General features: G+C 36.9%; 8 protein-coding genes and 2 non-coding genes across 12 annotated transcripts; 6 read left to right on the top strand and 4 right to left on the bottom strand.

Annotated features, from left to right (window-relative positions):
- Positions 1–120: 120 nt before the first annotated feature.
- On the top strand, positions 121–2,387 carry LOC147288919 (large ribosomal subunit protein uL22y-like). The gene is made up of 7 exons (XM_086242015.1): positions 121–192; positions 281–317; positions 451–491; positions 739–969; positions 1,063–1,165; positions 1,279–1,346; positions 1,990–2,387. The coding sequence occupies exons 1-7, from the start codon at positions 190–192 to the stop codon at positions 2,056–2,058; spliced, it is 552 nt and encodes a 183-aa protein (XP_086098141.1). The 5' UTR covers positions 121–189; the 3' UTR covers positions 2,059–2,387.
- A 1,121-nt stretch (positions 2,388–3,508) lies between these two features.
- Positions 3,509–5,178, bottom strand: LOC147288918 (Galactose oxidase/kelch repeat superfamily protein). Its single transcript, XM_086242077.1, has one exon. It carries the CDS (start codon positions 5,019–5,021, stop codon positions 3,702–3,704), a length of 1,320 nt encoding a protein of 439 aa, XP_086098203.1. The 5' UTR covers positions 5,022–5,178; the 3' UTR covers positions 3,509–3,701.
- A 4,099-nt stretch (positions 5,179–9,277) lies between these two features.
- On the top strand, positions 9,278–10,501 carry GHS1 (Ribosomal protein S21 family protein). 2 transcript variants are annotated; one of them, XM_086242633.1, is made up of 2 exons: positions 9,278–9,753; positions 10,227–10,501. In XM_086242633.1, the coding sequence occupies exons 1-2, from the start codon at positions 9,329–9,331 to the stop codon at positions 10,336–10,338; spliced, it is 537 nt and encodes a 178-aa protein (XP_086098759.1). In that variant the 5' UTR covers positions 9,278–9,328; the 3' UTR covers positions 10,339–10,501. The 2 variants fall into 2 exon arrangements, with proteins under 2 accessions (XP_086098759.1, XP_086098758.1); XM_086242632.1 differs by having other exon boundaries at positions 9,287–9,753; positions 10,224–10,501.
- Positions 10,502–10,640: 139 nt separating this feature from the next.
- On the bottom strand, positions 10,641–12,457 carry LOC147288916 (uncharacterized protein At4g15970-like). Its single transcript, XM_086242634.1, has 3 exons — positions 12,317–12,457; positions 11,802–12,152; positions 10,641–11,713 (listed from the first exon to the last, which is right to left on the bottom strand). Exons 1-3 carry the CDS (start codon positions 12,455–12,457, stop codon positions 11,240–11,242), a joined length of 966 nt encoding a protein of 321 aa, XP_086098760.1. The 3' UTR covers positions 10,641–11,239.
- A 125-nt stretch (positions 12,458–12,582) lies between these two features.
- Positions 12,583–13,972, top strand: LOC147288915 (uncharacterized). Its single transcript, XM_086242482.1, has 3 exons — positions 12,583–13,293; positions 13,405–13,480; positions 13,562–13,972. Exons 1-3 carry the CDS (start codon positions 13,267–13,269, stop codon positions 13,912–13,914), a joined length of 456 nt encoding a protein of 151 aa, XP_086098608.1. The 5' UTR covers positions 12,583–13,266; the 3' UTR covers positions 13,915–13,972.
- Positions 13,973–17,179: 3,207 nt separating this feature from the next.
- Positions 17,180–17,911, top strand: LOC147288914 (uncharacterized). Its single transcript, XM_086241052.1, has 3 exons — positions 17,180–17,206; positions 17,352–17,427; positions 17,556–17,911. The coding sequence occupies exons 1-3, from the start codon at positions 17,180–17,182 to the stop codon at positions 17,909–17,911; spliced, it is 459 nt and encodes a 152-aa protein (XP_086097178.1).
- Positions 17,912–18,546: 635 nt separating this feature from the next.
- On the top strand, positions 18,547–18,618 carry TRNAE-UUC (transfer RNA glutamic acid (anticodon UUC)). Its single transcript has one exon. It is a non-coding gene; the product is annotated as a tRNA-Glu (tRNA).
- Positions 18,619–18,932: 314 nt separating this feature from the next.
- On the bottom strand, positions 18,933–19,004 carry TRNAH-GUG (transfer RNA histidin (anticodon GUG)). Its single transcript has one exon. It is a non-coding gene; the product is annotated as a tRNA-His (tRNA).
- A 1,215-nt stretch (positions 19,005–20,219) lies between these two features.
- Positions 20,220–23,822, top strand: CLC-B (chloride channel B). Its single transcript, XM_086241167.1, has 6 exons — positions 20,220–20,720; positions 20,821–21,021; positions 21,157–21,334; positions 21,515–22,047; positions 22,327–23,479; positions 23,687–23,822. The coding sequence occupies exons 1-6, from the start codon at positions 20,527–20,529 to the stop codon at positions 23,792–23,794; spliced, it is 2,367 nt and encodes a 788-aa protein (XP_086097293.1). The 5' UTR covers positions 20,220–20,526; the 3' UTR covers positions 23,795–23,822.
- Positions 23,823–23,919: 97 nt separating this feature from the next.
- LOC147288910 (S-adenosyl-L-methionine-dependent methyltransferases superfamily protein) lies at positions 23,920–27,771 on the bottom strand. 2 transcript variants are annotated; one of them, XM_086241159.1, is made up of 15 exons: positions 27,455–27,769; positions 27,244–27,358; positions 27,014–27,125; positions 26,876–26,920; positions 26,701–26,768; positions 26,566–26,620; positions 26,368–26,447; positions 26,194–26,277; positions 26,005–26,118; positions 25,672–25,790; positions 25,443–25,560; positions 25,010–25,143; positions 24,755–24,908; positions 24,592–24,671; positions 23,920–24,233 (listed from the first exon to the last, which is right to left on the bottom strand). In XM_086241159.1, exons 1-15 carry the CDS (start codon positions 27,658–27,660, stop codon positions 24,146–24,148), a joined length of 1,572 nt encoding a protein of 523 aa, XP_086097285.1. In that variant the 5' UTR covers positions 27,661–27,769; the 3' UTR covers positions 23,920–24,145. The 2 variants fall into 2 exon arrangements, 1 of the variants encoding a protein (XP_086097285.1); XR_015121817.1 differs by lacking the exon at positions 23,920–24,233 and having other exon boundaries at positions 24,755–24,913; positions 27,455–27,771.
- Between the last annotated feature and the right edge of the window lie 100 nt (positions 27,772–27,871).

The raw sequence follows: 27,871 nt of genomic DNA, 5'->3' as shown, positions 1-27,871 counted from the left end.
CGAAAGATTGACAACACGTGCCCAAGGACATAAATGGGCCTTTCTCAAGGCCCAAAAGCCCAGCCCACACATTTCCATTTGTTTTCGCTTTAAAGCCTTAAACCCTAGAAAGTGCTGGAGTTTCGCTCCAATTCACCTCCCACTTCCCTTGCGCAGCAGAGCTCCTTCTTCTGCCGGCGAGCAACAGCAATGGTGGATCTCTCACACATGCATTGTATTTTTTGTAATTGTGTCGTAATTAATTAATCTTAATCAAATTTTTTTTACTTTAATGTTGTAGGTGAAGTACTCGAGGGAGCCCGATAATTCCACCAAGTGTAGGAATTTATTTATTTAATTTTTTATGAAATTGGATTTTCTGTTCTTTTAATTTTCCCAATTGCATATCCTAAATTAAATCTCATTCATATTTGAACTTTTCTTATAATTATTTGGTGCATTTTACCTCAGCATGCAAGGCCAGGGGCTCGGATCTGAGAGTTCATTTCAAGGTAATGAAGTTTGAACTGTAAATTTTGTATGGTGTGTTTTTTGAATTTAAGGTTAAACATTCTGGTTATCTTGGAATTTTTTCTGTGTTTGATTATAAATGAATGAAACGTAATGGAAAGTTTTGGATTATCTTTGTTGATTTTTAAGATGAATTCTCATCTTACGGGTAGGAGTTGCTAGGAAATATGCTTTTTTCATGCGTAGACTGATTCGGGTGTTGTAATTTTGGATTTGTTAATCATTTAGAACACAAGAGAGACTGCCCATGCCCTCAGGAAGATGCATTTGGCAAAGGCCAAAAGGTACTTGGAAGATGTTTTAGCCCACAAGCAAGCCATTCCTTTCCGCCGCTTTTGTCGCGGTGTTGGCCGGACTGCTCAGGCGAAGAACCGCCAATCGAATGGTCAAGGACGCTGGCCAGTGAAGTCCGCTAATTTCATTCTTGATTTGCTGAAGAATGCTGAGAGCAACGCAGAGGTAAGTGCTTCCAATTTGCTGGTTTTGGTATCTTTGCTTTATCCTTTATATTTTAGCTGTGAGCACAAACTGATCTGTTTTCATATTATGCAGGTGAAGGGGCTGGACGTGGATTCGCTTTACATCTCTCACATCCAGGTCAACCAGGCCCAGAAACAGAGGCGCCGCACATATCGTGCCCACGGGAGAATAAACCGTGAGTTTGCTTTTACCTCCCCCATTCCAAGCAGTGGGAATGACTTTGTACATAAACCGTGTGTTTGATTGATCCTTAATTTACCTGTACATAAATTCTTATTTATTTTGCAGCTTATATGTCATCTCCTTGCCATATTGAGTTGATTTTGTCTGAGAAAGAAGAGCCAGTGAAGAAAGAGGTAATCTACTAATTCATTGTCCAATTACTAAAGGATAAAGTATAAAGATGCGAATTTATCATTATTATTCAGATACATAGAGAGGATGATTCAGTGCTCCCGTTAAAATTGAATCTAGCCATCTTAGTATAGAGAATCTGAACTCAAAACATGGTGGCACAATGTAAGTGACACCATAACTGTCATAAGAACAGTAGGTTATTGGGTGAAGCCATAGGAATGCTCATTTTAGTATATTGGATAAAAGATGCTATTAAGTAATTAAGTTTCTCATCTGAAATATAGAAACCCGATAATGAGTCTTTAGTCTTGTGCATCCTAGCAATAAAGCCCTCTGCTAGTCTACATTAGAACAAGACGAGCTGAGTGCAATGGGTAGCCCCAATTGCAGTCTTCTTTTTGCTACATCTGCTAGGGCTGGATCAACTAATAGGGCTAGCTAAAACCTGATTGACTGAAGTCATCTTGTCAGGACCCAAAAAAAAGAGGAGTCATTTTGTCCTTCAGTTTGAAAAGAGTCGCTATTTGCTGTTGTTCCCTTAGGAATGAGTTCAAATAGAATTTCTGCAATTATTTAATGTGTTGGATGATATAGTGAAGTGTTTGTTATATGAATATTCTGCTAATTGTCCTTATTTTTCAGGCTGAAACTCAATTGGCTCCCAGGAAATCGAGGAAAGCACAAGCGCTACACAGTGGTGCTTCTTCTTGAGATGTGTGGTTTAAAGAGTTTGTAGCCATTGATCATCCACTTGGTCTTTCCTAGAATGTCGCAATTGTCAGATCTCTGTTACTTATGATTGGGAATTCTCTGTCACTGGATATTATTGCCTATTTTTTTTTTTTTTCAGTATCTGGATGAAACTTTTAGCCTTCATGTTCTCAAGTAGAAAAATTTTCAAGTGAAAATTTGTGGCGATTCCAAGTTTTGAAGCCAATGAGTAACAGTGTTATCTGGATATATTCTATTTTGATTACTTGTGTGTGTTAAACTCCGCTTTTGCATATAAGTTGACAACACAATCGGTATGTATTATTGCTTGCCACTGTTACATAAAATGTGAAGTTTGGTTTCGTGAGGCTAAGAGTCGTGGTGGCAATGATTATGCGGGCTGAATCGTTAAGCAATCAAATTATTAATTGTTGTCTCAGTGGATCATGTTTAATTGTTTATCTGATCCTTTATGATTGTCTTTACGGAAAATGACCTTACTAGTATTTTGTTTGCCAAGGCAATAAAGCCGACCCAACTCTCTCTGCCCGCGATTTCAAACCCACTTTACCTCGAAAGCCTCTTGATTGCCTCTACGTTAGTGCTAGGAGCCTTGGGTGAAGGGTTGTAAAGTTGCTTTTTGATTTCGTGGCCTCTTGGAAGGGCTAAATAGATTTTCGACACGTGAGGATGACATATCAAAGATGTTCTATCCTCGTCTTGAAAGCCAATTTCAGAGTTCCTATAAATTTTTTTATTTTTTTCTCAAAAAGAATGCTTTTTTCAGTCAAGTCACCATGCTTTTTATGTCACCAATGCTCTCCACCTATGTTGTGCTTGCTTAGTTACCAATATAGGATGCTATGCTCTTTATGTGATACTCATAGTCTGATTAGTGATACATACACTCTGTCATCATCAGCTTTGTTAATGGCTCAGTGGTACTTTTGTGGTTGCTAATTGTTCATTTACATGAATATCAGGCAACTAAGTGCTTGCTTGCTTTCATGATACTCCGAATTTAATTTCTTTTCGAAAAGCAGTTCAACTTTACTATTAATCAAATGACATATTGATTCCATCTCAATATTCTTCTTCCTGGAGGGAAAGGATTTTATACATGTTTTAGTCATGCCCGACCCTAAATTTAAGTGGTGTATTACAAATTCAAGAGTTTTCAAACCAAAACAAGTAGATATCTGTTGTGAAAACTCTGTCGGGCCATCTTTAACCTCTGTTAAGCATAGAATCCCAGGGTTAGACTAGATAGGATGACAGGATGAATTCATAATATAAAGGTTAATTTACGTTCTCTGGCTTGACACACACAAAACAATGACAAAACAAAAGACTGGAGCAAATAAGTGAGTCTGATTCATGGTATACATGCCATGCAGGAGATGGAAGAAAAAGCAAAATCAGAAAGCTCCATTAGATTACCCAAATGTTATATCACAAGATTCGGACTAGGGAGGCACACCTAATATTACAAACACACTGAGGCACACCAAATATTACAAACACACTGGCAAATAAGAGGAAACACACTTGCTTGTAGACTTGTAGTCATGACAAGCCTTGTTTAAATACATACACCAAACTGGGAATACAGAAATCACACTCCTTGAGGTTTTGGGCCATGTTCAAGCTACCATCACAGAACAATTCAAAATGAAGCGAGTAAGGTGGTTTTGTTCAAGAGCTTCCCACTGCAATTCATCAGCATTTGGATCGGGGCAGCAAGTGTAAATGAGGGCAGGGGCATTTGATGAAGAAGCAATGAGAAATAGCTCATTGCCCAGGGACTTAAATGCTATACCCCATCCAGAATTAGCATCAGCTCTTACTGGGGCAGGTCCCAACTTCTTCCATGACTTGCTTCTCTTCAAGTACACCTTGAGCTCATTTGTACACCTTTCCAGTGAGTAGAGCTCGTTGTTCACAACTGCAATAAGAGGTGGAGATGGGTTAAAAACTGGGTCTGGGGCATCATCATCAGCTTCTAAGAACATGTCTGGGATCAGTTCCCAAGTGTTTTTCTCCATATCAAAGACTTCTGCACAATTAAGATCTTTTCCATCCCGGTCTCTCCCTCCAATCACATAAAACTTGTTGTCCATGTAACAACCAGAGCAAAGCTTTCTCATCTTCTTCATATTTGGAAGGGGTTCCCAGGATTTAGAGTCTGGATTGTATCTCTCAGCAGAATTCATAGCTTTCCAACAACTCGCCAATCCCATCCCACCAGCTACATAGCCATAGGAACCACAGGTGGCTGAAGCAAACAAAATCCTTGGGGTGATCATGGAAGGACCCTTGAACCATTGGCTTGCTTCCAGGTCAAACCTCCACACAACAACACTCTCAGTCTCTTTGCCAGAGACTAGCAGATGGGTCCCTACGCAAAGGGACTCCCTGTCGTTTCGTGCGAAACAATCATCAGATGGTAAGACTGGAAGCTTCCTACAAGACTTGAATTGCCTGTCAAATTCCCACCATGTTTTCTCCCCTGATGCTGACACAAAAACAGACGGCTCTCTAATCCCAAGTTCGCTCCTAATCTTGTAGAGCTCACCACTCTTCAAAAGCGCCAGGAAGCGCTTGTTTAAACAATAAAACTTCCTGTACTCTGATCTAGGCACCCTGGCCAAGATCAAAGCCTCCACCTCATCAATGAGAGGAGGAATAGCATAATCTGCGTCCTGAGGTTTAGGTTGTACACCTAAGGAACCATCAAGCCTGTGCTCCTTGGAAGAAAATCCATGGCAGCTCAGGCTTGTTCTAGGAACAGTCTCACACACCCTCCTAAACTTCTCAGGTGGGGTGGTATGTGGACTAACCCCAAAACTAGTAGCGGAGTCTCCAGATAGAACCCATTTCTTGCAACAACTCATCAGATTACAGTCATCTCTAAGCAAACCCTTGCTTTCTTCTTCACCCTCCATTTCTCTTTTTTTGGACATTGATGAGGAACCCTTCAAGCTTTCAAATTCTCTGTGATTTCAGAAAGCTAAAAATTAAAATTCAAGAAAGGATCATCAGCAGTTGCTATACCATATTCATTAATCATATCATCAGTAAATAAATGAATGAGAAAGCGATACAACTCAAATGACAGGACCAAAAGATGGAGAGACGACAACAATGCAAATGGGTTGATAAAGACTTACTTAGACGAAAAACAACACCCTTGACAAGAATTTTCTCAAGGAAGGAATCTGATTCTCTAAGGCCAGAAGAATTCTTCTTTTTGGGGTGTTTAGAAAAATAAGCAAATTCACATATAAGAAAATGAGACCAACCAACATTTTTATGCTTCGAATAGATCAAAGTTCAAGAATTGACTGAAAGAAAACTGCCTTACAAACAGAAACTATAGTTACCTATATCAAAAATCACTTGTACAGAGGTAATATCAAACGACTAAGAAGATAACTACATATACATGAAGTAATATTATATTATTATAATTACCCAAATAAGAATTTTAAGTAGAAAAACAATATTATGCTGAATTTTGATTAATATCCAAAAGACAAGTAATACACAAAAAAAATACCTTAAGTTGAGGAAAATGCAAATAATTAAACAGAAATTAAACTACACAAATGCAGAGAGATCATAGCCAATGAAATATGATAAATATAAAATAGAGAGAGAGAGAGAGAGAGAGAGAGAGAGAGAGAGAGAGAGAGAGAGAGAGAGAGAGAGAGAGAGAGAGAGAGAGAGAGGTTGGTACCAGGGAGTCAAAGTCAAAGTAAAGAAGTAAAGACCCCGGTTATAGAGTAAGCAATGAAATGAAAGAAGAAGAAGAAGAAAAGAAGACAGAGAAAAGGTGGTCTCCCAAAGTCTCTAAGGCTTAAACTTTGCGATGGGAGGTGGCAATAGAAGAAAAGCAAGCGTTTGAAGCAAAGGGAACGGAAGAAGGGATGCCATTAAGGCACATAGATTGATGAGAGTAGAAGAGGAAGTAGCGTTGTACTTGTACTGGGCTACTTGTGTGGTGGCAATGAAGATTGAACAAATGCTTCAACTTGAAGACTCCCCATTTGCCAACAAAGCTTAAGCCCCTTGATGCAGGATTATAATATGCCAACAATATTAATTTTAATACCACCACCATCAAAGGTAACCGCACTGTCACCACCAACATTTGGAGGGAGAGAGAGTGAGAGTGTTTTTCTTTTCTTTTCTTTTTTTTTTTTTTTTTGGGTAGAAGTGGGTTTTTTCTTATTTGTTTCTTTTCTGTACTTTGTGAGTAGGAAAGCCAGCGGGAGTCCGGAGTCGTTTCTATTTGGAAAGATGATAAAATTGGTCCATGTATTTTACATTGTTTTTCGATTGGATCTCTATAGTTTAATTTATTTCGATTAAGTCCATGTAGTTAGATTTCGTTAGCAACCAAGTTTTTTAATAAGGATATGTCATCAATCAATTTAGTGCAACCTTAATTTCGAGATTTGATTGCGAACAAAAAACTAATTACAGAAACCTGAAGAAATTTTTTTTTTTGAAACTATATAGACTAATTAATGTCACGTGAAAGGTTTACGTGACCTCTCTATCTAATTAATTAATTGATTCTTTAACCATAAATTTGATTGTTAATAAAAATAAATAATATATCTTTGATTGAAAATTTAGAAATTATAGAGAACAAATTAGTAAATGACCCAAAACTATAGGGACTAATTTGATCATTTTCCCTTTTATTTTTAAAAATAAAAATACACTTATATTAAAGGATTTTTAAGAAGGGGATGAGTGGGTGGAGAAGCTAATGGACTTAGGAAGACCAAATTAACCTTCAAAAGCGAATCATTGGCATGTTGATTATATTAAATGGAAATCCTAACATAAGTGACGAAAAAGACCAAAGCGAGAGTTATGAGAGAGTTTAAAGAGCCTAGAATTTGAAAATTGAATTGGAGGACCATAGTGAGAATTGGAGTATAATTGAAGGACTATGGTTATAATTAACCGTATATATTAATAAAGAAATCAAATATAAAAATTGGCAAACGAACCTGCGCCTATCCAACCCAAAAAAATAGGAAACCAAAACATAAGGCCCATATAATTACATGACAACTAAATGGCCCAAAATAACACAAAAAAGACCAATCCAAGAGATTGTTATTTGTACTCCAAATAGTTTTATGTACTCCTTATGTACTAGTGTATGGAGGAGCAGGAGAAATTACTTTATGAGTCTATGTAGATACTTAAATTAAACTGGTAAACGGGACATGCAATGAAAAATTGAAACCAAGAAGATGTCTTTATCACACGAGTCATTAATAATTAACATAATTAACCAAATCAAGGACTAATCGTATCCATGAAATCTATATATGTGATGCTGATGTGCTATCCATAATCATTCTTTTAGGCTGTTTTTTATTGTCAATTGCACTACTTTTAATATTTATTGGGCTATTAACTACTTTGGAGTTGGTCTAGAGACTCTAGATCAATGAGCAACAGCTAATAATTAAACTCTGCACTCAGTAACCCAAGAAGAACATTGGAATATAGTATGGCTATTTCTAGGACCATTCCATCAGTCCTACTCAGATTGTACTGATCAAGAATATCGATAAAGCTAATTAAAAATGTCCCATCTAATAGTTTATTAAAGGTCGCCAATTGTCTAGTAGATGCCAGGCCCTAAATCTAGAAAAGTGGGTGTCCATTGCATATTAATATATTATTAATGCTTTCTTTTAAGTGTTCTTTTTTTGCTGTAAATATGCATTTTTTAATCAGAGGTTTTATGTTGTCTCTCCACTGATTAGTGTCATGGAATTGCCTTTCGTCTCTGATATTTATAATTTTCTACTTAGTATTATTATAATAATCAGGTATCATAGTCATAATCGCATAGCTTTGGGAAGCCTAATCAGCTTTCAGCCCATGGATTTGGTCATTTGGTGAAAAGCAAGAAAAGGAAAGCCGTACCCAGGAACCCGGTTCTTCGTATTAACACACTAATTCCTCTTTTAATTGGTTTAACTATATTCAACATCAAAATAAAGTTTCATCTACCAAAAATTGGGGATTGACGTGGCATCACGTGCTTGAAATTTTTTTTTTTTTTTTGGTCGAAACTTGCTTGAAATTTGAGAGATGAAAAAAAAGGAGAGAAATATATATAATCGATCACAATGCTTTTGGATTAATTCACATTCACGCATCTATGGATGTTTAGGAAACACATAGATACGGAGGAGCTCAGCATTTACCTCAGCGCATATGTAATGCATGGATGTCTCTTTGAAATGCAACCGTTGGAGGTTGCTTTCTGAGAGCACCAAAACTTCCTTATAACGTGGCCACCACAATCCATATTATGCCAATCATTAGAAAATGAGGAACATCAACATCAACATCAACATCAAACATCAACTCATCTATAGTCTATACGTTAATTGGGAGGCTGATTGGGAATTGATGGGAATGCAGCACAACAGCCAAGTCCTTCTAATGCTATAGTAATTTTTTTGATACAGTGATTGTATAACGTACAATCATATTTATTACATTTAAAAATAAAAATTTATGCTTTGATAATAAAATAATAAATTCGTCAATATTGAAAAAACTATTTATCTAAAGATGAGAAATCTCAAAAAATTTATCAACATTTAAGTATCAAAAAGTGACTGTAAACAATATAATAACTGTATAATAGAAATTTCTCTAATGATTATACAAAGGCATTGGCTGCAACAACAGTGTCCACCATACTAGGTTTCAGAATTTCATTGTTTCTCAAATTTTTAGAGGCAAAAAAAATCACATACCACCGCTTTGGCGCTTTAAGCATATATGCACGACAGGAATTCCCTAGTAGTTTACTAGTTTTCATTAAAGAAGAAAAAAAAAAAATTCGAGAAAAATTTTATGGGGTTTAGAAAGTGGACAAGGCCCAAGGGGGACCTCTGACAATTACTCTATAAATATCAACGTAAGCCCCCCAAACATTGCAGTCCAGTTGATAAGAAATCACTTTCATGAATTGGGCCTCTCATGTCAACCCAATCTGAGATAAGGACTTCGGCCCAAATCTGAAGTCCATCAAGGACTTACAGTCCAGTTTATAGTAAAAACCCAAATCTCTTCAAGCCTGACCCAATTCCACACTCAAAAGCCAAACCCATTAACCCACCTGGACCACTTCTATCCCCCAAAAAAAAAAAAAAGGAAAAGAAAAATAGATAACACGAAAATCCGAAGGTCCACACCATACAAATCCCCAAACTCATCCATGGCTGCCTCATCCTCTCTCTGCAACCTGTTCTCCTTTCTCATGCCCTCAAAGCCACCTCCGCAACCCAAAACCCCACCACCCCAGCTCCCTCTTTCACAGACCCATAAGCCCAGAGATGGGTTCGTCCCACTGGTGGCCCAAGAGGGTCGCTCTACTTCTGGTCCCTTTTCTTCTTCTTCTTCTTTAGACTCAGTGATATGTCCCTCTTTGGCTTATGCCAACACCCTCTTCTTCAAGTCGGCGTACAATGTGCAGGTGATTGTGGACGACAACGAGTCCGAGGAGAGGCTGCTCAACAGGTTCCGCAGAGAGGTCATGAGGGCCGGTGTTATTCAAGAAACCAAAAGGAGGAGATACTTTGAGAACAAGCAGGACGAAAAGAAGCGCAGGACACGTGATGCTGCTAAGCGGAACAAAAGAAGGTCTGCCTCTTGCTGCTTTACTTTTCCTTTTCTATGTTTTTTGCTGCTGGGAAAATTGAGGAAACATGAAATAATCGAAGAGGAATTGTTTATTCTCATATTTATGATCGTTTGGTACATTTAGCTAACTAGTTTAATCTGAATTAAGATTCAAATGTTCAACACTTGAAATCGAGGAAAACAAGATTGGAACTTTATGCATTGTAGATAAGAACAAATGCTTGAGTTTAAGGTGGTTGTGTAAGGCAAAACTGAAAAACTTAGTGCAACACATTACACATACTTTTGTAACTGTTAGTTTCGCTGGAATTTGTCATACCTGTGTTTTATGAATCAATGTGAAATATATTACTATAGTGTTATCAAATCGTTCTGTCTGTATGACATGTGGCTTGCAAATCACTGAATGACTTCTTTTGGTTAGTTCTCTCCCTTGAAAATGATTGTTGAATGCTCATTTCATTTACCAGTAGGCGTCCCTTTCAAAGAAATCTGCCACCGAACAAGCTGGAAGCCCCTGTAAACAAGAAGAGCGATGATGACGAAGATAACTGGGATCTACCTCAAGGAGCCATACCCTATTGACCACTTGATACCCAGCCCTTGATTTGTAGGAATATTTACCCTTGATTTATAGAGGCTTTTGGTCCATGTAAGTTGCATTCAGTTATTCTTCAATTGACTTCTCCTGCATAATCCATTCTATATTCTACTTTTACAAAGTTATGAATTTTCATTCTTGCTTCTATATGAGGGCACTTTATACCAAAAGCTATGTGTTTATCCACCAGACACATGTGGAGAGAATTAATGTCTGAAACAGAGTGGACTGTAAATCATTCCTTCTTCCTTACTGAATAGACAGAATAGGGGATAAAAATTGGGTGGTGATCTTTTAGATTTAGTATTGGATTGCCATTGCATGCCTTTCTTTTCTTTCTTAACTCCTTTTGGTCTTAAGCTACACTAGTTGGTTGGAAGTCATGGACAGTAAGGTAACCGAAGAAAAAGGATTACTTTGGATAGCTGAGATGAGCAGCAGAAATATGTACTTTGAATACACCAGTTAAGTAATAGATAAACTCAAGAAGACTCTGTTGCTGCTTCCAAGTTCTGCATTACTAGGAATGCATGGGATGTGAAAACATGTGTATGGAGCATTAGAATAGTTCAAAAAATTCAAGGCTGTATGTAGCCTTCATTTTTAATTATACTCGGATGCTTTTTAATGAATTTTAAGGTTTCTCACTTGTTATTTGTCTACCATAATATCCTGTATATTAGAATTGATACCTACTATTATGGAGAAGCATCACTACAAGGACATTAATTATAAGGTGAAATACTGGATAAAGATTCTCCCTTTCCTTTGGAAATTGTGAAAAGATTGCAATTCCCTGCATATAAGAATTGAAGTTGAATCTAGAATTTTTATCATCATGAATTCCCTGCAAGTGAACTGAATGTAGCAGCTATAAGCAAATTTTCATCCAATGCAGTTGTCTGGGACTCTCCAGGATGGTAATGGCCCCAAACTATTCTTCGATGATTGTTTTGTGAAGTTGCTCCAATCATCTAGGACAAGCTTGAGATCATGGACCTTACTTCCAATATTTTCACAGCAGCTTGCTTGCAAGGTATAAACCAACTCCCAATTTTTGTTAATTGACTGACAAAATCCACCAAAATAAGCTGTATCAAGAAATTGTATTTGCATTCCAGTAACCTCCGCTTGTGTTATTACCTCACAGACAGCTCCAAGATGAGCATTGGGGTGTAGAACCCCGACCAATTTCAAGTATCTGAAGAAGTTGACTGATATTTCAGTCGATTTCACATAAAACAGTCCCCTACCTTTTTTGTTGCTTCCACTTTTCGAATCAAGATCACATGGAATTGTGACTTCATAGAGGCTGTTGAAATGTGGAATTGGATTTCTAAACCACATAACATCTACCTCCTGCAGCCAAGTTAAATACCATTTTCTAAGATCTGCAAGCATGATTAAATTGATTTCAACCATCATCACAGGGAACAAGAAAGCTTACTGTGAAAACGAAATTGTAACCTAGTTGAAGCACTTTCTTTAGAATGTCAGTTCCTTCCTGACTATGTTTGAGAAGTTGGTTTCTAGTAGAAGGTTTTGATCCAATTGGTGTGAGCTGGAGGCAATGGGGATGTAGGGACTTGCAGCGTTGAAATGCTTGCCTACCAACAGTGACAATGAGCAAGTGATTCAAGAGCCTCTTCGTCCCTTGGCCGATCCGAAAGCTCTCCAGGAAGAGGTCAAGGACAGAGCCAGGAGCAGTCCATGCTTCGTCAACAATGGTCACTATGATCGTTCTGTCTGGCATGGATGCTCTCCTCAAAACTTCCACCAACTCTTTGCCTTCCGCATTCTAGTAACAAAACCACGTATATCAAATTCACTTCCACAGTGGTGTGTAGCGTAACATAGACACATTTCCAAGACATATGGAAAAACATACGGATTAATTTGATTGAATGGGAGGAAAATCCGGATTAATGAAAGAGATTAAGATTGATAAGAAAATAAGCTCACCGGTTGATACTTGAGAAGCGAAGTTTCGTGGGCCCCCCCAATTTTTTTGGAAGAATTGTGTAAAAGTACTAGGCATAAGAGCAGCACTGAAAAAGCTATAAGAGGAAAATTCAGAGCCTTTACCAATCTCAATATTTTCATCTCTCGATGAAGGAGATTTCAAACTTGTAATTCAAATGGAGGGGATACTTGTAATTCAATATTATATATAACCAAATTAATGGTAATCTAAAAAGATACAGAGAATCCTTCTTGCGATCTTGGCATAAAGACCAGTAAGTTTTTAAGACATTCTCTCTGTTATGGAAAATTAGATGGACGTAATAAGTACAATATTGATTTTAAATAGGAAGTACATTCATTACATTTAAAGTATTCGAAATCTTGGTGCATCTCGTGAAATTCTCAGTTTATTGTTCGTTTTAGGAAATATGTTTCTCTCTTCCCTCCTAAAAAACATCAAAACTTTTTTTTTTTTTTTTCCATAATGATCAATAATCCTTTATCAATTATGCCTTTCAAAGTTTAATTCCTTTAAAAATGAACCTAAACCAATTGATGCTCACATTTCGAATGAAACACCATAAAAGTTGCCGTAAATAAATTGGTCAAGGTTGAAATGTTTTTTTAATTTCTTATTTTATTTTAAGGTTGATTGGTTAGTTAATAACCATTTCATAACGCAAATGCCAATTTGCCAAACAGAGGTTGCCCTCCTCCTTATTGCAAGAGAACCGACCTTAGTTTTCTATATAAACACCCAGCATTCGCTTTGTTCTGAACCAAAAACTTGAAAGAAACACCTTTGTGAACGAATCAGCGGACACTTTTTGGTTAACCCATTTGCGACCAAGAAGCAGAGACAGAGCCATCGTTCAAGTCTTAGAGTTCCTGCAGAAAGACAGAGCAATCTACTGTACATTTTTCCTTGCTCACTACTTTTCTGACCAATGGCGGATTCCAGTAATAGGTTCATGGTTGGTATTTATATCCCACTTTTTCATTTTCTTTGCATCTCTTTTTTTAATTTTGCCTAAATGGTTTGTGCTTATATTTGATCTTTGGATATATAAATTTTGGTTTTGCAGAGTTGTGAATTGAAACTGGATACCAGTTCCTCTGGATGGCATAAGACCATGACCAAAGTTTTGAAGAATATCAAGGGTACGCTGGTTATATATTTTTCATTGTTTGATCAATGACATTTCTGGTGTAACCATGTTTTGCTATTTTGATTAATACTAGGAGTATCTTACACCATTGATGCACAAGCCGGAATTGCATATGTTTCGGGTACGGTGGATCCAAACACCCTTTTGAAGTTATTAGCAAAATCTGGGAAGCATGCAGAGCTTCTTAGGGTTGATTCAGGATTTCAACATCAGTTCTACAGGGCAAAACCTGTTGTCAATTATGGACATGCTACTTCTTATGATCAGAACAGAAGCTATGGAATTACAAATCCCTACCATCATCAGTACTACCCTAATAATTACTATGAGCACCCAACGCTGGCGCCACGGGGTTTTCCTCAGCCACCACCGCCAGCGGAGGTTCACCCATTCTATGATCCAGAAATGCAATGCTCCATTATGTAATTGGCTAATGAAATTAAAATGCCATGCTATCTCTATAGCCTTGGTGTTTTAATTTCTATGAAACAGAATGCAGGCTATATATGTCATTTTTTGTTTTTCCCTTCTTCTCCAAATATTTAGGAGATGTTGAGGGTTTGTGATTCTCCGACTATTTTAGGAGAATGTAGAATTTTGAATGTACTTCTCAAATATTTCTTAGAGTTTTTGAAGACTTTACACTTGCACTTTAATTGATATTTATATATATAATTAAGTTATGGAATTTCAATTGTCTTATTTTTTTTCGGGGATTTGTCATTACTTCTCATATGTGCATACTGATGCCCTATGTGCTCTTTGTATAAGCAATTTTTATAACCTAATATGTAAGGCTGCGAATCTGAGATATGTCATGTCATTAACTGTCATCATCTCTATACGTTCAAGTTTATATTCAGATGCAATTAGTTCCACTTCCGCTGGGAAAATTGAGGAGGAGTTACTTTGAGAACAAGCATGAGGTGAAGAAGCAAGGGACACGTGAGGCTGCTAAGCGAAAAAGAAAAAAAAAAGAAGGTAAATGGCTTTAGCTTTTTTTTCTTTTGCTCTTGTTGCTGGGAAAATTGAGGAAACAGGAAATCATGGAAAGAGAAATTGTTTATTCTCATCTTTTATGTTGGTTTGGTAGCTTTAGTCAAACAATTTAATGTGAATTAAGATTCAAATGTTCAACATTTGAAATCGAGAAAAAACAAGATTTGAACTTTATGCATTCGTCTAGATAAGAACAAATGTTTGAGTTTAAGGTGGTTGTGTAAGGCAAAACTGAAGAAAGTTAGTGCAACACATACTTTGGAACTGTTAGTTTTGCTGTACTATGTCGTACCTTTGTTTTATGAATCAGTGTAAAATGTGTCGGTTAGTTCTCTCCCTTGGAAATGACTGTTGACTGCTCAAGTCGAAAATAATTAATCATTTGAATGTTTGATAACAAACAGGTCGAAAATACAAAATAACACGAGCTAGCTGTGTTGCCTGCTTAGATGAGCAGAACAAGAAGATTTATTTTGGATGCACCCCTTAAATAAGAGATAAAGTCAAGAAGACTCACAAGTATTTGTACTTTGCTGCCTCCAATTTGTGTATTTGTACTTGGTATATATGTATGGTTGTAAGACATGTGTATCTATGGAGCACTAGAATAGTTCAAGAATTTCAAGGCTTGATTCTTATTTATATTTGGAAGCTACTTTTGATGAAAATCAAGGTTTCTCACTTTTTTTATTATTTCATCATTTTGCAATTGTGAAAAGAATGGAATTCCCTCTACATATGAGAAATGAATCCAGAATTGATCATGATCAAGTGAACTGAATGTGGCAGCTATAACCTTTAAGCAAAATCCTAATATCTTCTTATCCAATTCATTTGCCTTTGAAGTTGCTTCAATCACCTAGGACAAGCTTGAGATCATGGACCTTACTTTCAATATTTCACAGCAATTTGCCTTTGCATGTATAAGCCTCACTAATCACTATTATTATTCATAATTGCCTGACAAAACCCACCAAAATTAGAAGCGACATCAAGAAATTGTATAAGAAATGTACAGTTTTCAAATGCTTGCCTACCCTACTGTGACAATGAGTAAGTAGATAAGAAACGTAGAAACTGCAAACAAAAACACCAAAACGACAGAAAATAGAGGTGAGAGAGACTCACTTGGGAACTAAACTAAAGAAATTTCTTGTCGTTGAAGGCTTTGAAAAAATGATTTCAGAATGGGTTTCTAATAACCAAACTTAAAGATTACATAGAATCCCTTTCTTCCTGCAAACTTGGCCTATAATATTGTCTCTGTTTTTACTAGGCTAAAATCTCATTCTCTATGTTATGGCAAATTAAGTTTAAATGGGATTAATAAATACAATATCCACATTAAATAATAAATAGGAAGTAGATTCATCATTCATTACATTTAAAGCACATTGTTCTACACAGATTAAATTTTATTTCGAAATCTTGGTGCATCTCGTGAGATTCTCAATTTATTTTACTTAGAAAATACGTTTCTCTTCCCTCATTTTCTTCTTTTAAATAAGGTTGCAACCATTGCGTTATTTAATTATTCTTGATATTGTTCTATATATTTTTTGGTCAGAATATTGCTCTATATTAGTTAAGAAGAATATGTATCATTAATTTTTTTTTTTTGGTGATCTATGTATCAATAATTGATAGAAAAAAATAAAAAAAGATTATGAATCAATAATGATCTACTTAAATTTTTGAGATTTTCAAATTGGGATAAATTGGGTATTTAACTCCTAATAATTTGGAGAACTTAATTTGAAAAATAGTAAATTTTAATGACATGGCATGGCCATGTCATTAAAGCACAATTAAGGCACTCTCTCCCTAGCTAATTTATTATTAATTGTGTCTTACCAATTTCATTAAGTAATACTTTCCTGTGTTACCTGATAAATCAAATCATTCAAGTTCCTACTCAAATCTCAATATTTGATCTTTTTCTATAGTTAATAGTAATAATATCATCCCATCAAAATTAGTGATAATAATATATAAGAAAATTTCACTAGAACTTATCCATTATAACAGATCTAAAAAATTTCCCATATTAAACCTACCAATTGTCTTCAGAAAATATGGATTCTGAATTTTCTTCTATATATATGGTGCATCGACAGGTATTGAGCTAGTTTATGCACTGCACACATTTGAAATGAAACAGTATTATATGTTAATTTTCATGAGCAAATGGTGATTTGTGACACTGCATAGAATTGTGAGAGCTTCCATAACTATAATTCTACCTTTTAGCCATGAAATCTTCCCAGAGATTTTACTCTGCATATCTATTGTTCTCCAAATGGAAATTTGTCTTCTCACAAATCCTCTGCTTCAATCACGTGAGGTATAAGTAAGAGAATATACCCTAAAACTTACCTTGATAGCTTGATGATGGTTGAATTGTGTTTGTTTGATGTTTTTGCTTAATGTTTGATTGGTTAGTTTACTTAGTAACCATTTTCATAATGCAAATGCCAAACAAACCTCACCCCTTATCTGCAAGAGAACCGACCTTAGTTTTCTATATAAACACCCAGCATTTGCTTTGTCCTAAACCAAAAATTTGAAATACCCTTTATGAACTTTTTTGTTAGCCCATTTGCGACTAAGAACCAGAGACAGAGCAAACACTCAATTATTAGAGTTTCTGCAGAAAGACAGAGCAATATACTGCTACTACTTTTCTGATCAAATGGCGGATTCCAATAATGGGTTCATGGTTAGTATATATTTATCTCCCTCTTTTGATATCCATGTTATAAATCTTTCATTTCCTTTGTTTTTTTTTTTTTTTTTTTTTTTTCATTTTGCCTAAATGGTGGTTATAGTTACATTTGATCTTTGGATATATTATGGTTTTGCAGAGTTGTGAATTGAAAGTGGATACCAGTTCCTCTGGATGGCATAAGACAATGATCAAGGTTTTCAAGGGTATCAAGGGTACGCATATATAACTTTCTTTTCTTGTTTGATCAATGACACTTCTGGTGCATGCATGTTTTTCTCTATATATAAATGTTTCTTTAATTTTGTAGAATTAATTGTATAATTTTATGTTTGGTTATTAGGAATATCTTACACCATTGATGCACGAGCGGGAATCGCATATGTTTCGGGTACAGTGGATCCGAACACCCTTTTGAAGTTATTAGCAAAATCTGGGAAGCATGCAGAGCTGCTTAGAGTTGATTCAGGATATCATCTTCAGTTCTACAGGGAAAAGGCAAAAGCTGCTGTGAATCACAGACATGGTAGTGGTTATGGTGGGGTGTATTATGATGATCAGATCAATAGAAGCAGATATGAAACAACAGATCATCACTACCATCATCAGTACTACGCTACTAATTACTATAAGCTGCCAACGCAACCACAGCCACCACCACCGGCCAAGGGTCCAGACACCAAATGCTCCATTATGTGAAATTAAAATGCCATGCTATCTATCTATATAGCCTCGGTGTTTTAATTTCTGTCAAGCAGAATTAATGCTGCTATAGATTATATATATGATGCCTACTACTATATATGTGTTAGGAGTTTTGTTTTTCCTTCTTCTCCAAATGTTTAGGAGATGTTAAGGTGTTCAGGTTTGCCTTTTTCCGAGTATTTAAGGAGAATTAATTAATATCGAATTTTGAATGGAGTTCTACACATAAGTATAATTTATATTTGAAGAGTGTGGACTTGAACTGTAATTGACAAATATATGATTCTGATATGGAATTTTAATTAACTGTCTTAGTCTTTTTCTGGGTATTTGTTATTTCATCTCATATTGTTGTATTTGTTGAGATTCCAACTTGCCTTTCACAATTAGGGTGCTACCAAATGAATGCCCTCTGTCTGTGTCCTTTGCACATACAGTTAAATGGGTAGAAGAGCACTACTAGAGCAGTCTCTAGACAAACACTTAGTTGACTCCCAGATGGTCTAATTAGTACAGTCAAAGACTCAAAATGGTAGGTGTATGCCATCTGCTATCTAAAGTTGTGTTGCCTAACCAGCAAGTCAGCTTCTACAGTTCTACAAGTATAAAAAAGACCAACTTTTAACAATTCCGTTGTCGTCCAGCGGTTAGGATATCTGGCTTTCACCCAGGAGACCCGGGTTCGATTCCCGGCAACGGAACTTTTTTATTCTTTTTATAAGAAAAGATAAGGCAAGCTTTGTCATGTAGACTAAACCATGTCTGGATGACTGGATCATCTACTGGTTCAAATACTATGTCCATATCGTCTGAACTTGAAACTGAATGGACCATTGAATTTTATAAATTTTCTGTCAGATTGGACTAAAATTATCTTAATTATAATTAGATAATGCAAGTGCATCCAACTTAAATGGGATCTTCTTTGTTTTTCAATAGATAAAACATTCCACACTTCTTTTCAAAAAATAAATAAATAAAAAAAGTTCTTAAAATGGTCAAAAAACTACAATTTTGTGGCTGCTGGGATTCGAGCCCAGGTCTCCACGGCCACAACGTGGAATTCTTACCACTAAACTACAGCCACAAGTTTGTGAGAGGAGCTCTACAATTTATTATATATCTTTTCTTTACTCAAGGGAGTTACGAAACCTTGATGGCCGCTTCAAATAAATTGCTTTTGGGCCTTTGGCAAGAGTTTGGTCAATGGTCATTGACACAGGAAATCTGACTCCAAAGTTGTAAGCCCATTCACTTTTTTCCTCTTGTCGAAAATACTTCATTTAAGAAAAAGGCCGGGGAACAACAACAGCCCAAAGAAACAGGCCCACTTCATTAATTTTGTTGATCTGGATTTGCCACTCAAAATAAGGGCCCATATTAAAAAAAACCTTCAATTAGACTTGATTTTCCATAAATGAATGGCTGAGATTGAGCCACACAGTTGCATTTGTGTAGTATTATTGCAAAATGATTGGTGGTGGGAGTGGGAGTGTTGGACGATCGCCTGCACATGTCACTTGCGTATCTCCGAATATTGTTGGTCCAATTTAATGGAACATGAAGAAACCATATTTTTGTGGGGTCCAGTTTAATGGCCATGAAATCCGAATGGGTTAGACAAACAACTAGACAATTTCTATATTATTATGAAGCAATGGATAAAGTGGCCTTTGAATCACCCCAAGGGCCATTTGATATGCACCATTATGTGATCTGACGATCAGATATTGACACGTAGTTTTGCCCCTCACATTTGTGCTTATCTGTCAAGAGGTGATTGCAGATTGAGAGGGTTCACATCAGATACTGAAATATAGATACAATTGAATGCGTGGAGTGAATATAATTTGTGGAAAACTTGTCCAATGTGTTTGACTAGTTTCTTCAGAGATGCATAAATCATGTGAAATACGTAGTTATCATGTGACCAAATTAAATCGATGGCTTAGCTATCACATGCAAATCACTGCACAAATAAAAATATTATCCAGTCATGCACTTTTTCAAGCAAAATGAAAAGATTACTATTAGGAATATTAAATTTGTATATCAAATCTTGTTTATCAGATAATATATTAGTGTTTTATTGATTCATAAATAAGTTTACTTGTAGATTTTTTTTCTTTCTTTTTGATAGCCAAGTTCACTGTAGACTTAGACTTATTTATTTCTTAAAAATAAAATACTAACATGTATATTGTATACTAAGATATTGAAATGAAAAAGGACGCCCATATCATTGATAAGCAATTGAAGAGTGCTTCAATTAATTCATTTATTGCCTAATAATCGCCGAAAACACATCAAGAACCCAGTTACTACCTTACTAGGAAAACAAATTTTTTACTCGACCTCAAAATTTATCCATGATGTCTTTGGCCTTTATTACCGGCACCAAGATGCCATCCTATATTATATATAGCAATGCCAACGTTTTCATGTACAAACAAAAACGAAGTGTCTAGATGTATATGTATTTTATATACATATAGACTGCATGATAGGTTGATAGCGGTTCTTGCCCTTCTCGTCAATCTTAAATTTCATAGCAAAATAGAGCACCACGTTCTGAGTTGAACTGTGTGTCTGCAGCTTCCATTAGCCCGATGCAGGAATATTCAAACCAATGTGCAGAAGCTTCAATTCCCCAGAACATGGAAGGAGAAGCTGATTTAGAAGAAAAAGATCCAGAAAGCAATTCACTGAACCAACCACTCCTCAAGAGAAACCGAACACTCTCTTCCAGTCCACTTGCTCTGGTTGGAGCCAAAGTCTCCCATATAGAGAGTCTGGACTATGAGTAAACCACTAATCTTTAGTTAATTTCATTGAAATGCAATTCCTTTTTTCTTCTTCCCTTCATTTTCATGTTAAATCGAACCTAAGTTGGTTTGATGCAGGATCAACGAGAATGATCTCTTTAAGCATGATTGGAGAAGCAGATCCAAAGTCCAAGTCTTGCAGTATATATTGTTGAAATGGATTCTTGCCTTCCTTGTGGGACTTCTAACTGGTATAATAGCCACCCTCATCAACCTTGCAGTTGAGAATATTGCTGGCTACAAGCTTCTTGCTGTGGTTGGTTTCATAGAGAATGAAAGGTCTGTGGCATTCCCTGTATTTCTAACTAACTTACAATGGTGTATTCAGCTCAGCTCCTACAACCAAAATATCATATTATATTCTGTTCAAACATCTATGATTAGCATAAACAATGTGGGAATCATGTGGTGAAGGTACCTAATGGGGTTCATCTATTTCACCACGGCCAATTTCCTACTGACCACTGTTGCTGCTGTTCTCTGCGTGTGTTTTGCACCCACTGCGGCTGGACCTGGTATTCCTGAAATCAAAGCTTATCTAAATGGAGTTGACACTCCCAACATGTTTGGTGCTACTACATTGATTGTCAAGGTGGGTTGGCTTTCAAATTAAATGTTGTTTTTATATAATTTCAGTAAGTGACAACATTGAAAAAGAAAAAGAAAGGTAAGAGATAAAATATAAACAACTTAACAATGTACATGACACATTTTACTTCATTTCTTTTGCTTATAAAGCTAAGTGGTATGAAAAAAAATTTCATTGTTGCAGGTAATGGGAAGCATTGGGGCTGTTTCTGCAGGCCTAGATCTTGGAAAAGAAGGACCTCTAGTGCACATTGGAAGCTGCATTGCTTCCTTACTAGCTCAAGGGGGGCCTGACAATCACCGTATTAAATGGCGCTGGCTTCGCTACTTCAATAATGACCGTGATCGCAGGGATCTTATTACCTGTGGCGCTTCCTCTGGCGTCTGTGCAGCTTTCCGATCCCCTGTGGGTGGTGTACTGTTTGCTCTAGAAGAGGTGGCAACATGGTGGAGGAGTGCCCTTCTCTGGAGAACTTTCTTCAGCACAGCCATTGTGGTGGTGGTGCTTAGAGCTTTTATTGAAGTATGCAGTTCAGGGGAATGTGGGCTTTTTGGATCAGGAGGGCTTATCATGTTCGACGTAAGCAATGTCACTGTGACGTACCATGTGATGGATCTCATCCCTGTTGTTGTAATTGGCATTATCGGTGGAGTTCTGGGAAGCCTGTACAACTTTCTTCTCCACAAGATCCTCAGATTATACAATCTCATAAATCAGTAAGCAACCTTATCCAAACTTCAATCTCTTTGTTGCAAAACATGAACGGAGTTTAGGATGTATAGAACCAAAGCAGAAACCCAACCTAAGCATAAGTACCCTTGTAAAGCCAAATAAACCCAGTGACCATGTTCAAAGTAATCTGAAAGGACTGTTATTCGATATTTGAAAACAAACACAACCTAATGTCAATCCCCCCCGTATGGAAGAGCCAACAAAATTGGTGAAAATTAATTTTATGGAAGTAATAATTGTGTCTTGATTTTCTCTTTTGGCAGGAAGGGGAAAATGCACAAGCTTGTTCTGAGTCTCACTGTATCACTTTTTACCTCTGCATGCCTATATGGTCTCCCTTTCCTTGCCAAATGCACAGCCTGTGATTCCTCTCTTGCAGAGTCTGTCTGCCCCACCACTGGGCGGTCTGGCAACTTCAAACAATTCAACTGCCCAGATGGCTACTACAATGACCTAGCTACTCTGCTTCTTACCACTAATGATGATGCAGTTCGGAACATCTTCTCAACGAACACTCCCACTGAATATCACCCTTTCTCCCTCCTAATCTTCTTCGCACTCTATTGCATCTTAGGATTGGTTACCTTTGGAATTGCTGTGCCATCTGGACTGTTCCTCCCCATCATCCTTATGGGCTCAGCTTATGGTCGCATGCTTGGTATTGCCATGAGATCATATACAAACATTGACCAGGGGCTTTTCGCTGTTCTTGGTGCAGCGTCCCTAATGGCAGGGTCGATGAGGATGACTGTTTCACTATGTGTCATATTTCTTGAGCTCACCAACAATCTTCTCTTACTACCCATAACAATGATTGTCCTCCTAATTGCTAAAACTGTTGGAGACAGTTTCAACCCAAGCATCTATGAGATTATACTGCACTTAAAAGGTCTGCCTTTCTTGGATGCACATCCACAACCATGGATGAGGAATCTGACAGTAGGTGAGCTTGCTGATGCCAAGCCACCAGTAGTCAAGCTCCATGGAATCGAAAAGGTGGATCGCATTGTGGAGGTCCTTAGAAACACCACACACAATGGTTTCCCTGTTGTAGATGATGGAGTGGTGCCCCCAGTAGGACTGCCTGTTGGGGCAACAGAATTGCATGGACTAGTTCTACGAGATCACCTTGTCCAGGTGCTGAAGAAGAAATGGTTCCTAAGAGAGAAGAGAAGAACAGAGGAGTGGGAAGTGAGAGAGAAATTTACCTGGGTTGAGTTGGCTGAGAGGGAAGGGAAGATCGAGGAGGTGGCTGTGACAAGTGATGAAATGGAGATGTATGTAGATCTGCATCCATTCACCAATACAACACCTTACACAGTGGTGGAAAGCATGTCAGTGGCAAAAGCTTTGGTGCTTTTCAGACAAGTGGGACTCCGCCATTTGCTCATTGTGCCCAAGTATATGGCAGCAGGGGTGAGTTTTATCAACCATTCTCATTTTATGAAAACGCCATGCACTTGTTAACGATAGTTACAAATGTTCTTTGGGGTTACTCCTGAGCATACTAATTCTTTCTATTGGGAAATGCAATGGTACTGATTAGCAAATAAAAATATTCATTATAAACTAAAGTTTTTGAAAAGGCCAAATCACTAACCTCAACTTGTGCTCCATTTGTAGGTGCCTCCAGTGGTTGGGATCTTAACCAGGCAAGATTTAATAGCCTACAACATTTTGAATGCCTTTCCGCATCTTACAAAACCCAAAGGCAGAGAGAAGGGGAATTGAAAACGTCTTCTACTCAACCAAAGGAAATAGCAGCTTTCTTGGTGCAACACATCGCTTTCTTATTCTTTAAAGCTTTTTACTCAAATCATGCATTCTTTCATCAAATTCCAAAGGGGTCAGGTAGATATACCACAATGACGCAACCATATTCATTTGCAAACTATTCATTTTACACATATTTCAGTTTATGAGAACAAAATGCATTTTCCAAAAGAGCAAACAACACATAAGAATTGGATCTGTTATTTTCTCTCTCTACTGAATTCTCCCATTCTTCTTATATAAGAATTCCTAACAAAATTTAAGCAGTCATCATTGGAAGTCACTGCAAAATTTAACCTTCAAAATTCTTCACAAGCGTTTCTTCTTCTTCTTTCCTGGTTTCTTTTTCTTTGGGCTTACTCCTTGGCCCCTCTTGAACACAGCTAAAACCTCGATGCTGCAATCATGGACAAATTGAAAACAAAGTAACGGAAAATTAAAATATGTAATAAATAGGATGGAATTAGCATAGCCATATATGCTACATCCAAGTTTGTTATGTCAATTGTCAATTAAATAGCATGGGTTTTTTGAGAAGTCAATTTCTGCCTAGCTAAGAACCAAAAACAAAAGAATATTTGAATGAAATGATGGCAATCTTTAATAATAGATCATCAAAATAAATAAGCATGAATTTATTTTCAATTAATAATGAATGGGGATAGATAAAACAGAGCATATACGCATATCCATGTAATTGAACTGTAATAAGACATAACATATTTGTGAGGATGGGAGAAGAAACTGATAAATACCTCTGGGTGCCAGGGAAAAAATTAAAGCCATGGGCTTTTTCCAAGTGCCATGACTTGGTAGACAACAACAACTCACAATCCTGTTGAAACATCACTCCCTAATTAGACAGAGGAAGAAAATGGTAACAATCAACCCTGGCATTTTGTAGCAACCATTGTATACCTCTTTGAAGCTTTCCCATCCACAACTTATATAAATAAGGGTTTGAGGCAATGATTTACTATCCTCTGAAGTTATTTTGCTTCCAATTTGAACTGAAGCTTCTCTTGCACGTAGCATCCATGGTCTCTTCTCATCCTGGCCTTTTGAGCTTGAACTGAGCTGACATATAAATTATATTGAATTAATAACTTCCCACTGGACCACCAATGAGGACCTTGACTTAAATATTTTGAGTACATAAATGGTCTATCTAACCTCTCAGATGATGACTTAACTTTACCGTCCACTGAAGATATACTCCGCAATACATCAACAAGAGATGCATCCAGTCCCTTTCTAGGAGGATCAACAACAAGTACATCTGATCCCATGATCCAAGAAAGAGGTTCCTAGTTTATTTGTGACAAATATAATAGAATCAGTTCCGAAATATTCCACAGAAATCATAATGGAATAATACCAAAGAAAATTTGTAAATTTCGTTACACCTTGTAATATAAATATGAAACTTTGAGAATTCACATATTAAATAATAAACTATAAGTTATTGTCTTAAATTTTCTTTAACAAATTATTTCCATAGTTAACATTAAAATGTGAAGAATTTTAAGATCTCTGCATATATGAGACTATGAGGTAAAAACTTATGAAGTATATGATCATAAACTTTTGAAGGGTTTTTATTAACCTTAGAAGTGTCTGCATGATGCCAGCTGATGCTGCTATCTACGGAGTTTGGCAGGCGGGCAACTGTCTTCTCAAAAGATAGCTTCGATTCTTTGTTAATCTCAATGCATCTAACAGACCTGGAAAACATTTATATTCCAAATTAGAATGCCTTAAATTTAAACATAAAGTTGAGACTTTTGAGTTTTGAGTTTTGACACCAGCACATTTACAACTATCCCAATTCTTGCCTGCATTTTCTTGTGGCAGCCAATGATAAGCCAATTACACCAGCTCCTGCATACAAATCAGCAACAGATGCTCCATGAGGGACATACTTATGTAACTTCCGGAGCAAGATATCAAAAGCCTGGAAGAAAATAGCATTAGAACAGGTGATATTAAGTAGAAACTTTTTCAAGAAATGAAAGATTATATAGGCATGAGTTTCCAATACATGTGCATTTTAAGAGATTGAAGTAGCTTTGATTTCTATGTTCATAATTTGATAGTAGTTGATGTATTGGACATAAAATTATGCATTTCAATCAGATTTCAATAGTTAGATTATAAGTTTAAGATACCCGTGTGTTTGCCTGGCCAAAACTGGATGGAGCCAAGGAAATATCAATTCCTCCAACATGTTCCCAAAAGTCTCTTTCTCCTAAAAGATGCCACCACCTATTCCCAAAAATTATCTGCATCATCAGGTAAACATATGTAAATTCAAGATCATTTAATAGAACTGATAAAAGATAACCTTATGGACTCACATTGTTAGTTGATGTCTGGAAGTTAGCCCATACAGAGTGAATCAGATTGACTTTGCTCCTTGGCCCACCATTTCTCCATATAAACTAGACACAGGTATACATACTATTGATTTTTATATATTTCTCTAAAGAAAAGATTTACAACAGTAAAATGTAATGAAGTAGCTAGCTCACATTGGCCAAGGCATGAAGTTTCTCTGAATTCAGGGAATTTTCGTTTCTTGAATTCCATACCAAAGCTACCTGCACTTTCCCTGCAAAGAAACATAACTAAAACATTAATGCTTCATATAATTCAGACCAATTTTTGAATATTACAGAAAATATCACCCAAAAAAGTGAGGTAATATTATGAGGAATTCAGCTACTAACCATTTTTATATCTTTCGGAGGCGGGAAGGGATGTATTGTATGTTGTCACGGCCATCTGCACACACTACCATCCATTGAATTCCCAAAAAAATTACAAAGTACTACATATTTACCATGTGCACTTTCATTAGTCACCTGCACATATCGTAAATCACCCGTCCCCTGATCTTCGTCATATGGCTCAATGTTTAGTTCAGTAATACCTGAAAAGTATACAAAGAAGTAATGAATAATTCAACACCCATAAACTTTGAAAAAGAAAGAAAGAACAGCAACAGGTAATATTAAGTTTTGATAACTGCAACCGGACCTTGTCTAAGCAGCTCCACAGCGGCATTAATACTTGGATGATGAGCTGCAAAAGAGAAAAGTTAAAAATTAACAAGAAATTGAAGATTAATCCAAGAACTAAAACATGATAAATAAATAAAGTTATTAGGATCAGGACCTTTGCATTGAGGAATATCTACTACGTTATGAGTACCCTCCTGATAAAGCCCAATCAGAGGGTTTTCTGGTGAGCCACGAACAGCTAATTTTGCGCGACACCTCCATCCCCACTAAAGACCAGACCAAATAACCATCGTATCAAAACCCTAAGTAGTACCAAAATATAAATAAACACAAAAGGCATAAGCTTTACGAAATTAACGAGAAAATTATTTAGATAATAAATACCAGCTTGCAGCTGTCAAATGTGAAATCTGAGACTCCGAGGGTCTTGAAGAACTCCGTAGCCTCGTCAACGATGAGCGGACGGTGGAGATTGAACTCGTGGGTACACCCGGAGCACCTGAACATTCAGTTCAGGCAGCAAACAAATATTAGAGCGAATAATTATTATTAAAAAGAATAAAGAGAAAGGGATTCGATTAGAGAAAAGAGCTACAATTGGAAGTGCGAGCACTGGAGGGCGCAGGTTAGCGGAGGTGGTGGGGTTGAGTTAGGGCTTAGTGACAGAGACGAAGGAGGTGGTGCGGGTGCTGCTGCTGGAGCAGAAGCTTGGGTGCGCACTGCGCATGGTGACACGTGGCAGGTGATGAGTGGAGACGGAGGAGGTGGACGTGCGTAGAGGAAGCACAGTGACAGAGGCATTGTTCCCCCGCTGCTCTCACTGTGGCGGGAATGGATAACAAACGATGTTGATGATGAAAAATCTGATAGAAATATCTCAACGGTAAAATAAGTTAAAGACGGTAATTAGACATTTAGACTTGCGGTTTATGATGTGTTATTTAGATAACAAGAGAAACCGCTGGTTCTATTTGCGTTTCCCGTCTGTTTCGGATAGAGTGTACAACAAGCT

The sequence above is a fragment of the Dryas octopetala genome, chromosome 4 (assembly GCF_963921425.1).
Source record: "Dryas octopetala chromosome 4, drDryOcto1.1, whole genome shotgun sequence".
Taxonomy (NCBI): domain Eukaryota; kingdom Viridiplantae; phylum Streptophyta; class Magnoliopsida; order Rosales; family Rosaceae; genus Dryas; species Dryas octopetala.
The sequence above is the reverse complement of the archived record's forward strand: the minus strand, read 5'-3'. Positions and strand labels throughout refer to the sequence as shown.